Source organism: Podarcis cretensis, assembly GCF_951804945.1.
Source record: "Podarcis cretensis genome assembly, chromosome: 4".
NCBI classification, from domain to species: domain Eukaryota; kingdom Metazoa; phylum Chordata; class Lepidosauria; order Squamata; family Lacertidae; genus Podarcis; species Podarcis cretensis.
This window is the reverse complement of record NC_137173.1, coordinates 42,954,375-42,969,716: the sequence shown is the minus strand read 5'-3', so window position 1 is coordinate 42,969,716 and position 15,342 is coordinate 42,954,375. Positions and strand designations below refer to the sequence as shown.

Genomic DNA, 15,342 nt, shown 5'->3' with positions numbered 1-15,342 from the left:
AAGATGAATGGGGTTTTCAGAGTGGGCTGTCAGAACCTCACAGAATTTGCCTTTACACAAAAGAAGAAAGCAGTATCTGAAAAAGGGGAAAGTACTTGAGAAACAGGACTAAATATGGGGATTTGAAAGTGACTACACTGTCAAATTTTTCCAAGTGCATTTCCTTGTTGTTGTTGTTTTTTGAAAACATAGGCTCACAACCATTGTGAAGTTGTTTATAGCATAGATATCATCAATCACAACAAAAATTTGCTGGCCCTTTTAATATCTATTTTTTAAAAAATAAAATTTTTATTAATTTCCAATTTTTAACAAACACAAAAACAACATAAAAACAAACACAAAAAATCATAATTTCTTTACCTTATTTCCATAAACCTCTTTTCCCGGACTTCCCCATGCCTTCCCCTTTTTGCATCCTTTATTTTAACAATTGTTCAGCAACCCTTCTTAGCCAATTAAATATAAATTCATTCTCCTTTTCAATTTCACCCTAAACTAAACACAATTTACCGCTGCAATTCTACGTCTTCCTCTCCCTCAGCATTTTAGCACTCCTCAATTTTATAGTAACTCTTAAGATATATTTTAAACTTCTTCCAATCTTCTTCCACAGTCTCTTTCTCTTGGTCGCGGATTCTGCCGGTCATTTCTGACAGTCCCATAAAGTCGATCACTTTCGCCTGCCATTCCTCCAGCGTGGGTAACTCTTGTGTCTTCCAATACTTTGCTAGGAGAATCCTTGCTGCCGTAGTAGCGTACAAAAAGAAATTCTTATCCTTCTTCGGCACCAGCTGGCCGACCATACCCAAGAGAAATGCCTCTGGTTTCTTGTGAAAGGTGCATTTAAGCACTTTCTTAATCTCATTATAAATCATTTCCCAGAAGGCCTTAATCTTTGGGCAGGTCCACCAAAGGTGGAAGAAGGTACCTTCAGTCTCTTTACATTTCCAACATTTGTTATTGGGCAAATGATAAATCTTCGCAAGCTTGACTGGGGTCATGTACCACCTGTAAATCATTTTCATAATGTTTTCTCGTAGGGCATTACATGCCGTGAATTTAATACCTGTGGTCCATAACTGCTCCCAGTCAGCAAACATAATGTCATGGCCTATGTCCTGTGCCCATCTAATCATAGCTGGCTTCACTGTCTCATCTATTGTATTCCACTTCAACAGCAAGTTATACATTCTTGATAAATTCTTAGTATTGGGTTCTAACAGTTCTGTTTCTAATTTCGATTTCTCCACCTGGAAACCAATTTTCCTGTCTTGTTTGTAGGCCTCCATTATTTGAAAATAATGGAGCCAATCCCGTACCTTGGACTTTATTTTCTCATAACTTTGTAGTTTAAGTTCACCACCTTCTTGTTCTAAAATTTCAGAATATTTCGGCCAATTAGTTCTCATATTGAGTTTCTTTACCTCCTTGGCCTCCATTGGTGAAAGCCACCTGGGAGTTTTATTTTCCAGTAAATCTTTGTACCGAATCCAAACATTGTATAATGCTTTCCTAACAATGTGATTTTTAAAACCCTTGTACACTTTAACCTTGTCATACCAAATATATGCATGCCAACCGAAGTTATTATCAAATCCTTCCAAGTCTAGAATGTCTGCATTTTCAAGAAGTAGCCAGTCTTTTAACCAGCAGAAAGCTGCCGATTCATAGTACAGTCTTAAGTCCGGCAGGGCAAACCCCCCTCTTTCTTTAGAATCGGTAAGTATCTTAAACTTAATTCTGGGCTTTTTGCCCTGCCAGACAAATTTAGATATATCTTTCTGCCACTTCTTGAAGCAGTCCAATTTATCAACAATTTGTAATGTCTGAAACAAAAATAACATTCTAGGCAATACATTCATTTTAATTACTGCAATTCGACCTAACAAGGAAAGCTTCAGGTTCGACCATATTTCTAAGTCTTTCTTTATCTCTGTCCAGCACTTATCATAGTTATCCTTAAATAGGTTTACATTCTTAGATGTCATGTTAATCCCCAGGTATTTTACACTCTTTGCCACCACTAACCCAGTTTCCTCTTGGAATCTCTCTCTTTCAACATTTGTTAAGTTTTTTTCCAGTACCTTAGTTTTTTGTTTGTTGAACTTAAATCCTGCGACCTGACCAAATACTTGAATTAATTCTAAAACTCTTTTGGTACTAGTGTCTGGCTCTTGCAAGGTCAATACTAAGTCATCTGCAAAGGCCTTCAATTTGTAATGTCTGGCTCCGACCTGAATCCCTTTTACCAGCTGGTCCCCCCTAATCATATTTAACAAAACCTCCAGGACCGATATAAAAAGTAATGGGGATATTGGGCACCCCTGTCGTGTCCCTTTTTCAATAGGTAGTTCATCCATGACCACATTATTTACAATTAACTTTGCCTTTTGCTCAGAATAAATTGCACTTATACCATTTTCAAACTTTTGGCCTACCCCCATCCCATGGAGATTCTTCTTCATAAATTTCCAAGATATATTGTCAAAGGCCCTTTTAATATCTAGTCTAGATTGCATTCTGGTTTTGGAGGTGTCTTGATAATAATTCTTGAAATCTTTGTTTCTGTCATAAACATTATTTGCTCTCTGTAATAGAATGCATGCACATGGAACACTGCTGAAAGCCCAAGAGTTAGAGCATTTCCCAAGGGAAAATCCAGTTGGAGGAGAAGGTTGCTGTAATCTGTTCATCTGAATGGCACCATGGGATTTTAATATGCAAGTAGGCAAATGCTCTGCCCCAAATAAACCCAAATATAAATTATAAACTAAGATATTGGCAACTCTTTTGTCCCATGCACACAATCCAGCCAGTTAAACCAGCAAGCTTAACCATAGCTTTCCATTACATCCCAACTGGGAAACTGGTTACAAGCTTCACAACAAGCCAGGATATTAAACAAACTTCCAGCTGTTATTAGGCCTCAATATAATTGTATCAATACAAACTAATCAATAACACTGAAACATTGAAAAAATAGATAAAAGCTGTGTCTTTAAATTTTTAAACGTTTAAATAATGATTCTAAAAACACTTTTCAAAATTGCACTTCTGTAGTTGTAAAAAAAAACACCTCTTAATACAAAGGCCGAGTGACCTAAACAGATTGCACAGAAGTAATCACAAGTTTTCTGACTTACCATGTTCATGAATATACAACACTGCTGTGAAAATGCAAAATGTTTTGTGGAGAAATATGAATGTTCCTTTTTCAGTATCACTTTACCAGTGAAAATAAAAGCATTTTATTATTGGAAAGCAATTGATCATCTTACATAAGTGGCCCTTACCACCTAAAATCTAGAATACTTAAGATGATATAAAGTGATTTCTCTTGTCCTGTTGGGTACCATGGATCTGAACAGGTTTAACTGATAGAATCTGTGTGCACCAAAAACTTTCATCATCAAGCTCCCTTGCCTACCCTCTATGGAGCAGAGTTGCTGAAGAGACCAGCATTTTCATTTATGTCCCTGTTTTATCAAACAAAGAAGAGCTCACGTTGGGATTATTCTCCGTCATGACTCTGAAAGGCAGCTTTGTCTGTGAACAGCAACATTGCTGCTTTTCCGGCATTAAATATGGTCTATTTTTAAATGTAAAACTGCATGTTCAGTAAGAAAGTGAATGATGGGAGTCTGGGATCGTTGTACAGACCTTGTATAAACTCACTCTATAGCCCGTGAAATTCACCTGCTGCACACAGCAATGTAATAGAGAACTAATGTGGTCTACTGGGTGGTAAATTGTGATTTGACCTAAGGAGCCCAAGTTCAGTAGCCCTGCTTGAACATCAAATCACTTGATTGCGATTTTCAGTTTGCTTTCTGTGAACTTGGGATAATAACAATCGATATCACATTCTGGAGAGGAATGAGATAAAGGCTATAAAGAAATTTGAACATTACAGTGCTATAGAAATGACTCATTTGCCTAATTTTGGAGCTCGTATTCACTTCAGTTACTGGGAACACCTAATACCATTTTATTGCACTCACGATTAGAGCTGGTTCTATAATGAGGCAAAATAAGGCATTTGCCTCAGGCAGTGATTACCTCCAACCCTGTTCTGCCTTAGAGTGTCTTCAGAAAAAAATAGCAGGTAAAGGAGGAGGAATAAGGCAGTAACAATGGTGATGGGAATTTGCCTCAGTGGGCACACTGTGTTGCACCCATCCTGCATCTGCTATTCACCAAAACACAGATAGGTTTGATATAATCCTCGGTGGACGAGTTGGTCATCCTCCACTGTTTGAAAGAAAGAAACTTTCTAGTGCCCAGAATCATAATAATTTAACAATTATCCAAACTTCCATTCTCCTCAGACTTTTGCCTGTTTAGCTCAACTGTAACCCAGCCCCACTACTGCAAGTTGTAGGAAGCTGAAATTTTTAGTGCATTTCAAAATTGTCCAGGGTCATTTCCTAGAGTTTCCCTCCCTCCCCCCCCCCAATATAAATGAGCAATAATCATATTCCATTTTTGTTTCTTCACAAATGAAATCAACAGTGTGGCAACATGAGAGTCAATAGGAAAGCCACACTACAAGAAAGTAACAGAATTTGGAAAAGAACTTAAAAGTACACTTAATATATTGTTAGTGTACACAAAAAATATGGAAAACTACCAAAGTTGCCGTCATTTTGTGTATCGTGGGGAGGGGGGGTTAATTGGTAAGAGCGTGTTGCTTGTTGTTACTTCCATGGGGTACACCTCAGTCCACGCCCCATATTATCTTCCCACCTGCTTGAGAGACTAATGGGGAGGATAAACTGAGACAGCTGTTGCAGGCTAGCTGTGCTTTTGAGATTTTCCGCCACACATGACAATATGATCTGGACAGCTTTAGGTACATGGCACATTTCCTTGCAGGTTGGGGGTTGCATCAGGCTGTGAAACACATGCAGTTTGGATAGCTGAATGTGATATCGGTGTTGTGTCCAGATAGCGTACACTTTGGCACCAAAAATAAAATAAAATAAATTCGCTTCTTCTGCAGTGTGATTGTTAATCCACCCTGCCTGTTGATTTCTCGAGATCAGTTTCGGAAAGGTGGCACAAACAACTGAATCATCAGTGTGTCCTCATACTGCCTAGATTTTCCAAGTGTTGGTGCCAGTGATAAAAGCTACAACACAGCCATTAAAGGATCTGTTGTACCTTCAGTTCCTAGATGCCGAAGAGACACACAACCTATGCCCCATCCAAACTGCTGTTTTGTTGCAGGTGTTTGTGGAGGTGCATTAATACAACATTTGAAGTGATTTGTACTGGCTCATCCACACATCATCCTGCTTTAACAGTTGTTCTGCAATGCTCCCCCCAAAGGACACATACATTCTGATGAGCTTTGCCCACTGCTATGGATCACATGTGACAGAATAGCAATGAATATTATAAATGTGGGGCAATGGAAATGTGTGGAAGCTAATGGGGCAAAAATTTATCTGAATTAGTCATTTGCAATATAAAGTCTGGAAGCACCCTAAGACTCACCTTTTCAGAGCCACAAGAAAACACTCCACCAGATTGTTCAACCCCATTTTTAACGGCATATTAAAATAAAAAACAGATATTTCTGAACTATATGCATTTTCAAACGCACATGCAGATTTAAGGACAAATGTGTCTTCTTCACTGACGTGCAGATATCTGTAGCAGCACTTTGCCTAAATTCAGGGGCGTAGGAAATGGGGTGCGGGGGTGTGGTCAGCCCTAGGTGTCATCCCTGAGGGGGTGATAAAATGGCACGCCACCGGGGGGGCAACACTTACCGCGGGGCCTGGCCTGCAGCGTGCCCGAGCCATGCCTCTCTCTTGGGAGTGATGCAGTGGCTCGGGGCCCCACACTGCCTGGAACGGCAGCTTGGCGCTTGCATCCGCCGGCGGACTCCGTGGGCGGCTCGCCCCACTGCTCCGGGGCTGGAGCAGCTAGTTACATCCCTGCCTAAATTAATATGGATTCTTCAGGTTAATAAGTAAATAGCTTTGCTCAGTGCAGCAAACTATGCTGGGACAATGCTGCAAGTCTTCCAGTGCGCATTGCCAATTGCACATTGGCCATGATGAATCAAGACAACAGTCATTTTAGGAATAACTTTCACAAAGTACACCAGTATTCTTTTTCTAACAGTAGGTCCTTGTGCTCATCACAAACCTCTTTTCACATTCTGTTTTCAAAAGTGCATTGTCAACCGGCAAACAGAACTGCTAAAAGAGAGAGAGAAAGAAAGACTACGGTTACCACATGGTAGTAATTATATGGCCCCCTGGATGATTATCATAGAAAATTATTAAAATGACAATATTTTGAAGGCTTTGACTAGTATAAACATACAGTATTACTGTAATGAATCAGATTAGAGGTACAATTTTTATAGTATCTTCTTGAGAGATGTAAACAGTTGGTGGTTCTTGTGATTATGGCTGACTCTAAATCCTGTTTCCTTGCCATCTGGACCTATTGCTTTGAATCCAACTCCCTGTGGCAATAGAAAACCAATCGGCACCATTGTATTTGAAGATGTCTAACACCTCTTAATGGTTGGTCTCTGGGCTAAACATTCCCAAATCCTTCAACCTCTTTTTGGTCTCCAGGCCCCTTAACATCTTTGTCACCCTTAACAGCCATATTTCCCACAAGGGTAGAGAGCAGCATGTGGTTTAGCTCAGGACACTTCATAATGTTTTCTGCCGCTATGGGTTCAGTTCAATCTTTATTCACAATTTTCACCAAAAACAATTTGCAAAAGACAAATTACAAAAAAAGAACTCAATCAAAACCATATAAAAACATTATAAGTTATTAAAAAGGAAGAACACATAAAACACACATAGAATGATATCATCTTCTATCATTAATTCTTAAAAACTTATTGTCTCTTTAACTTAGGCACCAACATAGTAGGTTGCTTATTAAATGAGTTACAATTTTCCAATAAGCCACCTGCTTTCTCATGTTCTGACCAAAATTATTTCCATTTTAGGGATCAAACTAGTCACTTGGAGCTCTTTTTATTTTGTATATCATATTGTTATTCTTCCTGCTTTTGATCTCTGTCTGAACCAGCCCTAACATTTGTCATCTTCATTATCATGGCAAATCATTTTTATATCATTTGCAAGAAATTAGAATGTCATCTGCCTTACTTACTTTCTGAGTCACTCTTAGAAGCAAGATTCTGGACTAGTCTGGTCTGATCCAAATGACTTCTTGTTAGAATATCATATTTCTAAAATGTGTTCGACATTCAGTCTTTCATTTAAACAAAAATCCAAAACTCAACAGTTTTATTCTGATTTCCGCCCCCCTCCCCTATTACTAAAGACTTCGACGCCATTTTAATAACATAATGCTATAACAGGATTGGGGCAGTCATTTAAACAAAGTACAGGACCAGTGCTGAGAAGTGTAAGACAGCAAATGATGCCACCACCCCAATAGCAGACAATTGAAACTGTAAAGGGAGATTTCTATAGGGGAACAAAATACATTGGAATTTGGTTAGGATTAAAAGCCTGATCCCAAACCATGGGAATGAATGCAGAAAAAAATCCCTGACTTCAGTTGACCTCTGAATTAGATGCTAACAGCCGTCAAATCTTATGAAAAATTCTATGGGGCCCATTCTGGGTGTTGGCAGTTTATGCTAAAGGGATTTTCTGAACTGGATTACACCCCCCATTGCAGCAAGCCCTTTGCATTGTTTCAAACTGGAGAGAATTTGCTGAGCTACTGAGGACTGAAAAAGCAGCGCCAATGAAAATGCATACCTGCACATTTCTGTTATTAGTCTCCATCCTCTTAAAAATATTTGACTTGCAACACACGATATATGCAGGTTGTATTTTGCCCAAGCCTACAAGAGATTTGTTGTAGTTCTCAGGCTAGCTAGAATGCGGTGGACATTTTCAACACTAGAGATGGGCACCCTGTTTAACGAAACAGACTTTTTAACGAGTGAAATCCAGTTGCTGGTTTTGACCCAGTAGATGCCTCCATTAATTGTAGAGGAGCCGTGTTTTGCATGTGGATAGCCCCTAGAGCTCCAAGACTCCCTGAAAATTAGCTCTAGAGAGTTGAGAGGACCCTCTAAAAGAGACAGAAAGTAGTGAGAGACTGCAGGGGGAATTGGCAAAAATTACCTCCCCTCCTCTTGCAGCAGTTCTCAACCTGTGGGTCCCCAGATGTTGTTGGACTACAACTCCCATCATCCTTGAGCTCTGGCCTTGCTAGCTAGGGGTGATGGGAGTTGTACATCCGGGGACCCACAGGTTGAGAAAGGCTGCTTTAGCAGATGTATCTGCTGGCTCTAAAGCAGGCATAGGCAAACTCCAGCCCTCCAGATGTTTGGGACTACAATTCCCATCATCCCTAGCTAACAGGACCAGTGGTCAGGGATGATGGGAATTGTAGTCCCAAACTTCTGGAGGGCCAGAGTTTGCCTATGCCTGCTCTAAAGCCTGTCCATGATCACAAAGGCACTAATTGAACTCCACCCAAAGTCTTTGAATTTCTTTGATGATACAGGTGGGTTTTAATGCCAAATACACTTATTGCCTTGCTACAGTACTCCACCTGAACTCTTCAGGAGCATCTGTTAGGTCACTGTTGATGACCCAGCGGTAAACTTTGGTCTGCTCCAACAAGGCCCTTGTCTTATATTCTTATCACTTCATTGTGGTTTAGAATAGAGACACATGTCTATCTAAGATACATCCAACCAGCTTCATTCTGCAGTGGTCCTACATAGGTTCAGACTGCAAGAACCAGAATAACCAGGACAATAAGAGTAGACCATGCAGTCTGCACAGTAGGAAGTATGCTACCAGCACTTCAACGATAGCACATATATACTGAGGGGAAAGCGCAGTAATGTATTGGGGGGGATGTAACTTTCATGTCACAATAAATGCCTTTCATTCACCACTGGCTAGAAATCTTGTTAGACAGGGATAGGGAACCTGTGTTGCTCTGGGTTTCATTAGACTTCATTTCCCATCAGCCCCAGGTAGCATTGCCAATGGTAAGGGATGATGGGGGTTGTAGTCCAACTAAACATCTTGAGGGCCACAGGTTTCCCAACTCTGTTGTTAGGGTTACATACAATTAGCCACCAGCTAAATTACAACCCAAAAAAAGTTATTACCATCAAACACAATCTCGATCTATTAAAAGACAGTGGTATTTTGCCATTGAGCCCAATAGGATGTGCAGCTAGGTATTGCTAGAGGCAGTACTATAATATACAATACATAACAATGTTATACAACCCCATATCTGTTACCTTTGTGGTGTCTGAGAAGCCTATATACTATACAACTGGAGTGACACAGTTGTGAGGAGGACTCTGCATTAGCAGAGGCTCTTCTCATGTTATCCCAGCATTGTAGTAAGGAGCCATAATGCAGCATAACACACACTGTAAAAGTTAGGACTGAGCTGTTGAGTTGATTTGGCAGGAGGGAGTTGGGGGGGGGCGGTTGTAATTTGTGGGAGGTGGGAACAACTTTCCAAAGACTGGGGGTGGGCAAAGATTTATTTTGGGGTGTGGGACTGCCTCATCTTTACAAGGTCCCCCCCTTTCTGCACTTAAAAACAAACATTGCAAGTGTTTGTTGAAACTACAAGACCCACCCCACTCTTCTGTTTCTGCTTTAACTGAGAAATTCAAGGCTCTCCAGGATCAGGAATCTACAAGGGCCTGCATGGCTCCTTTTTCAAAGCAGAATGGTAGGGTTTGGGTGCCACACTAAGGCTATGAAGAACTTCACAGCAACAGCAAGGAGCCGTAGCACTTATTTGGAGGGAGGGGGGGACCCTTGCCACTTTGTAAAGTTGACTAAAGTAAGGCAGATGATTTCCCCCTCAAAAATGCAAGGAAATGTCTTCCTATAAAGCAATCAAAAAAATTTTCCCGTGTGGCAGGGGCAAGAGATGATTAGCCCCCTGAAAACAGAAGGGGATTCCCACCACCACTAGCAAAAGTAGAACAGTATAAGAAAGGTAACTAAACCAAATCAGTAGCAGAGTCCAGGTCATGTTTTTAACACCTGTCCCCCACTGCTTAGGATTTTGCAAGTGCCGACAATCAGCTGAACACACAAGGCTTTCGGCACAGCTGCACCTTTACCTGCCCTTTACTTGATGGTGATATACGGTGTAAGGTATATGTGGGTGAGCCATGGCTTGACCTAAGTTTCACAGGTCATAGGAGGAGGTCAAATCAGGCCCATGAGTTAGAGGTTCCACACAACTGCTCTAGATGATGTGCTCTTCTGTCCTGGAGGCCACATTTATGAAGAGAAACCAGTATTTGCTTGTAAGTTGCTTTGGGTTGCCTGGGACAAGATAAAACAACTTAACATAATTAATTAATTAATTAATTAATTAATTAATTAATAGCTATTGTAATAATAAGTGACCCAGGTCCTTGACATGTCCCTCAGAACCATTTTTTAAAGAATACAGCAGCATGACACAACCACATAAATTGCTCCTAGGAGGCACTGTTGTATCTGAGGAGTCATAAGTTCTTTGCAACAACGGGTTGAGACGTATTGCAGGGACAAAACGTTAAGTGTCTGAACTGGACCAGGGGATACAAGTATAAGTAAACCACATTTATCTCCACAGGCAAACACTGCAGCTTTTGTTCTTTCACAGGGGGATAAATGGATCTCATTTAACAATACTAATTGCCAGTATCCCTTTTTGTGAGGAAAATAACTTGCGCTCGAGGCTCAACAAGGAAGGAAGAATCAAAACTGTTGTGGCCAAAGCTAACACCAAACAAAGAAATACCCAAGTTAACAGTTTGTCAATATCTTATGATAACCAAATGAAGAAACAGGCTTCCCGCATCCCCAGAGAAAAGAGGAGCATGAAAACAGGTTGTGATCGCAGTTGTTACATCTGTCTTCGTTGCTTTAGGCAGGCTTTCCCCCTTGGATGTCAGTGCTGTATATAGTGCGCTTGTATGTGAGGCATTTGTATGTGAAGGAAGAGGGATTCTTTGGTTAAATGGGTCACTGTAGGACAGCTAGCTCCATGTGTCGGACAAACAGGACTGACAAGGCAGTTAGCGTTGATAGCACCTTTCTAGCCAAAAACACTGATAAGAAATAATATTAAAATGACTGGTTTAGCACTTTGTTTTGAGACATCTGAGATATATATGTATTTCTGTGGCTTCTTCAGAGCCACTCGAGCCAGTACCCTCATACAGTCAGATCATCTGACCTGGCACGACTACTGGCTTTGCTTAACCTGCTGAGGGGTCTTGTGTCAGCTGTAAGATCAGCGGATGGTAAAGGCAAGTCGTCTCCCGGCGGCTCTGGCTCTTGTTCCTCCTCCATATGCTTGTCACCTTCTCCTTTCTCTGGGGCTTCCTCAGTCACCAATTCCACCCTCTGTTCCTGGGCCGCTGCCTCAGCCACTTCCTGTTCCGGCTCCTCTCCTGCTTCAACTTTCTCCTCCTCCTGTTCATCCACATGAGCATAGGAAGGCAGGTGCTCCCCCAAGGCCCTGGAAAGGTCTTTCAGGCGTTCCATGCTGATCTTCTCCTCAAAGTCGTTGAATGAGGGGGGAACTGGGGTGGTTTCTACTCCCACTTCAGTCAAAGGGAAATAGTGGAACGTCGGCTTCTCCTCTTCCTCCAGCAACTTGTAGCCTTTGACCTTCTGGATAGATGAAACTGCGATAGAATGAAGGGGTTTCTCTGGGTTCTCCTGAGGCTCTTGTTCCACTGGCCTCCTGAAAGCACCCAGGATCTTCTTAAAGCCTAAGTGGCTGATCTCTACAAGATTGAGGAAGAGAGAGACTGATGCCACAGCCAGCATAAACACAATGAAAACAGTCTTTTCGGTAGGCCTCGACACAAAACAGTCCACGAGGTTGGGGCAAGGCCATCTGCCACAGCGGTAAAGTGGAAGAATTCGGAAGCCATATAAGAAGTACTGGCCCACTATGAACCCCACCTCAAAAAGGGTTTTGAAAAAGATGTGGCAAATATAGGTTCTCAGAAGCGTTCCCTCGAGGTGGAACTTCTTGGTCCCCTTGGAGCTTGCTTCTCTCGTGGTTATAGGGCTCTTCCGGTCTGGATCAAGGGGTGAGTTTTCTTCGTGTGCCGCAGCTTGCTGAGCCCTCTCTGCTTCTTCCCGCTCTTTCCTTTTCTCTTCCATCCTTACATGATGTGCAGCATGGCCCAAATAAACCAGCGAGGGAGTGGAGACAAAGATGATCTGCAGGACCCACAGTCGGATGTGGGAGATGGGGAAGGCCTCATCATAGCACACATTTTCACAACCTGGCTGCTGGGTGTTGCACACAAAATCTGACTGTTCGTCTCCCCATACAAATTCTGCAGCAGTCCCAAGGATTAGGATCCGAAAAATGAAGAGGACAGTGAGCCAGACTCTCCCAATGACCGTGGATTGTTCATTCACCTCTTCTAAAATGTTCCCCAAGAAACTCCAGTCACCCATTTCTGGCTGTTTAAGAGGAAGACAATGATTAAGTTGCATTATATAAAGAAGGGTTTTAATATATTCAGCACATGTCGCATTTCAAAAGAAGTCAGGATATCTCAGTCAATAAAAACCCGAAACTCTTAACCTCAGGGTCGTGGTTTCAAGCCCCATGTTGGGCAAAAAGATTCTGAATTGCAAGGGGTTGCCTTAGATGACCCTTGTTGTGCCTTCCAACTCAACAATTCTATGATTCTATTATTCCTGCTGACTTTTAAAACATTCCATGATCTCCCCAATGATCTGCATGAAGAGGAGGTAACAACAATTCCAGATTTAGTTGTTTGAGGTTTGCTGATTTAGGGCACGGGCCATATCCCACTGAAGTCAACAGCATTTGTTTTATTGACTTTGGTGGTTCTGGGTTATACACACTGGGTGATGGCCAACTTAGTCTTGTTCAGAGTAAAGCCACTGAGATCAGCGGACTCAAGCGCATTGCTTTGAATGGGTCTACTCTAAGTACGACTGACATTTGATACTGCCTTTAAAATCCCTATTAGGCTTATACCAGTGAACAGAACAGGTCACCAGAGCAGCTGGTACAAAATCATGCATTGCCACTGAAAAATGCTCTGAAATTCCCTAACTTCCCTAAAAGTTGGTTACAAAATTGTTCCTGCTTATGGGTTACTTTACAATGGTATGCCACAAGTTACAGTCTACCTTTTTCACGCTGTATCTGTAGGGTGTTGGGATCTTGCTGAAAGCATTGACATGGCAGTGATAATGGGGCACATGATCAAGGGGAAACTTTGCTCCAGGATTGGAAGCCACTGTCACCTGGCCCTAAGAGCTTCTTATTGATCACCACTGGGATTTATGAACCTATGTGAATCATAGCTGTGTATTGCTGTGTATCAGTTTGCAATGACAGCACAGTGTGCAGCTATAGTGCTTCACAGGATAAGAATACTAACACACACTTAAACCTTCTATCAGATTCATTGCATTGTATCCAATAGTCAGAGCAGACCCATTGAAATTGATGGGCATGACTATTTTAGGTTCATTAAATTATACAGATCTGCTCAGAGCAAAATTAAGTTGGATTACATCCCGCTAACTGAAAGAGCAGCTCTATTTCTCACAATATATATAGATGATTATTCAAAGAGATAATCATATGACTTTTTGTAGACATCTGAAGGCAGCCTGGTTTCAGGAAGCTTGTAATGTTTGATGTTTTATTGTCTTCCTTTATATTTTGTTGGAAGCCATCCAGAGTAGTTGGGGCAACCCAGTCAGATGGCTGGGGTACAATAACATCATCATCATCATCATCATTATTATTATTATTATTATTATTATTATTATTGCCACTACTACTAGTACCACTACTAAAATTGTGGTGAACTTTCCCATGTCAAATGGGTAGCATATAAACCTTCATTTAATAGCAGATAAGATCTGAATAGCCAGGGAGATTTTATTTTCTATTTGGCAATCAGTATTCTGTCTTTTTGATATGCATTATGACTATGGCTTTAGACATATTGTTTAGCATTTCTCTATAATAGCTGCTTCCACCTCACAAGACTCATTCACAATGCAAGTTAATTTTTCATTTCAGAATCATTTAAACTTAGCATAAATCAACTGATATTGTGCATACTTTTGGGGATAATCTGTTATCATTCCACCTGGCATCAAAGTGTCTCATCTTGGCTAACCAACATATCCACACACCATAACTCATACATCTGTAGCACAGAGAAATAAAGGCACACTAAATTTTCTATAAAATAATTTAGATAAAACCTCAAAAAGTATTCTGTAACAGGATCACAGCATTCAGAAATATTCCTTCTTCCTCCTCCTCTTCTAAGAGCTTCCGCAACAATGAATAGGATGCAATTCTGAACACATTTTCTGCCTCCTGTGTTCTGTTAAAAAACTTTAAATACCTGGAGCAAAACACTGTGAAGTATTTTTGTTGCGAAAAATCTTATGCTGACAAGATTAGCTCTAACTTCTAGGGCTTATCCAGTCTCCAGGAATGCAAACTGGTCACTCAAGAGCCAAGGCAGTTTACATCGTTCTTCAGTAACATCCTTTTAGTAACAGTGAATATAAAAAATGGAGACTGAGTTTGAAAAGGCCTACTGAGAGTTAATGGGATTTGTAAATACAAAGTTAATGGGATTTGTAAATACAACTTGTGTCTGTCCAAATTGCCTGTTCCAAGTCAGGACATCTTTGCATCTGCAGTTTTCTGTGCCCTCCCCAGCCAATGTGGTACCCATACAGAGGGATGCACATGTGAAACAGGATGCTATGGCTATTTTTACCAATAAAAAAACCACTCGATATAGATAGATGCATGTTGGTAAAATGGCCATGACATCAGGGTTCATATAGGCATCTCTCTTGAGCACCATACAGTGGGAGAAAGACACCCCTTAAAAGACATGGAAGCTGACCCTTGGGTGCTGACTGCCTCACATTCCAACTGCTGCGATATCAGCTACCTAGAAGTCAAAAGAAAATCCATATAAATCAATGCCATCAAGAAGGCAACTTGCCACAGTGAAAGGTTCCGCCGAAGAACTGGGCTCCTCTTGTTGCTTGGCGTTCAGCAGCAAAAAAGGTGAACTTTAGCTTCTCCCTGCTCTAAAAGCCCCAACCTTGTCGCACGACTGAGCAGATGTGACTGGATCAGCACTGATGGGTGGGCTTTAGCTGCCCTGCAGTCTGTAAGCTCCAAGCCAGACATCTTTAGAAAGTGAATGACATTTGGTGACATGGAGAACAAAAGAGGGGAAAGACCAAAAAGGGAGAGGGAGGGCACATCATTAAAAAAAAAAAA

At 41.2% G+C, this 15,342-nt stretch overlaps 1 protein-coding gene across 1 annotated transcript; it reads right to left on the bottom strand.

The window, feature by feature from the left end:
• Window positions 1-10,439: 10,439 nt before the first annotated feature.
• On the bottom strand, window positions 10,440-15,068 carry GJA8 (gap junction protein alpha 8). The gene is made up of 2 exons (XM_079974870.1): window positions 15,055-15,068; window positions 10,440-12,493 (listed from the first exon to the last, which is right to left on the bottom strand). Exon 2 carries the CDS (start codon window positions 12,489-12,491, stop codon window positions 11,226-11,228), a length of 1,266 nt encoding a protein of 421 aa, XP_079830996.1. The 5' UTR covers window positions 12,492-12,493; window positions 15,055-15,068; the 3' UTR covers window positions 10,440-11,225.
• Window positions 15,069-15,342: the final 274 nt, after the last annotated feature.

Excerpts from the sequence above, each read along its gene's own strand:
- GJA8 (XM_079974870.1), bottom strand. The coding sequence starts at position 12,491 with ATGGGTGACTGGAGTTTCTTGGGGAACATTTTAGAAGAGGTGAATGAA.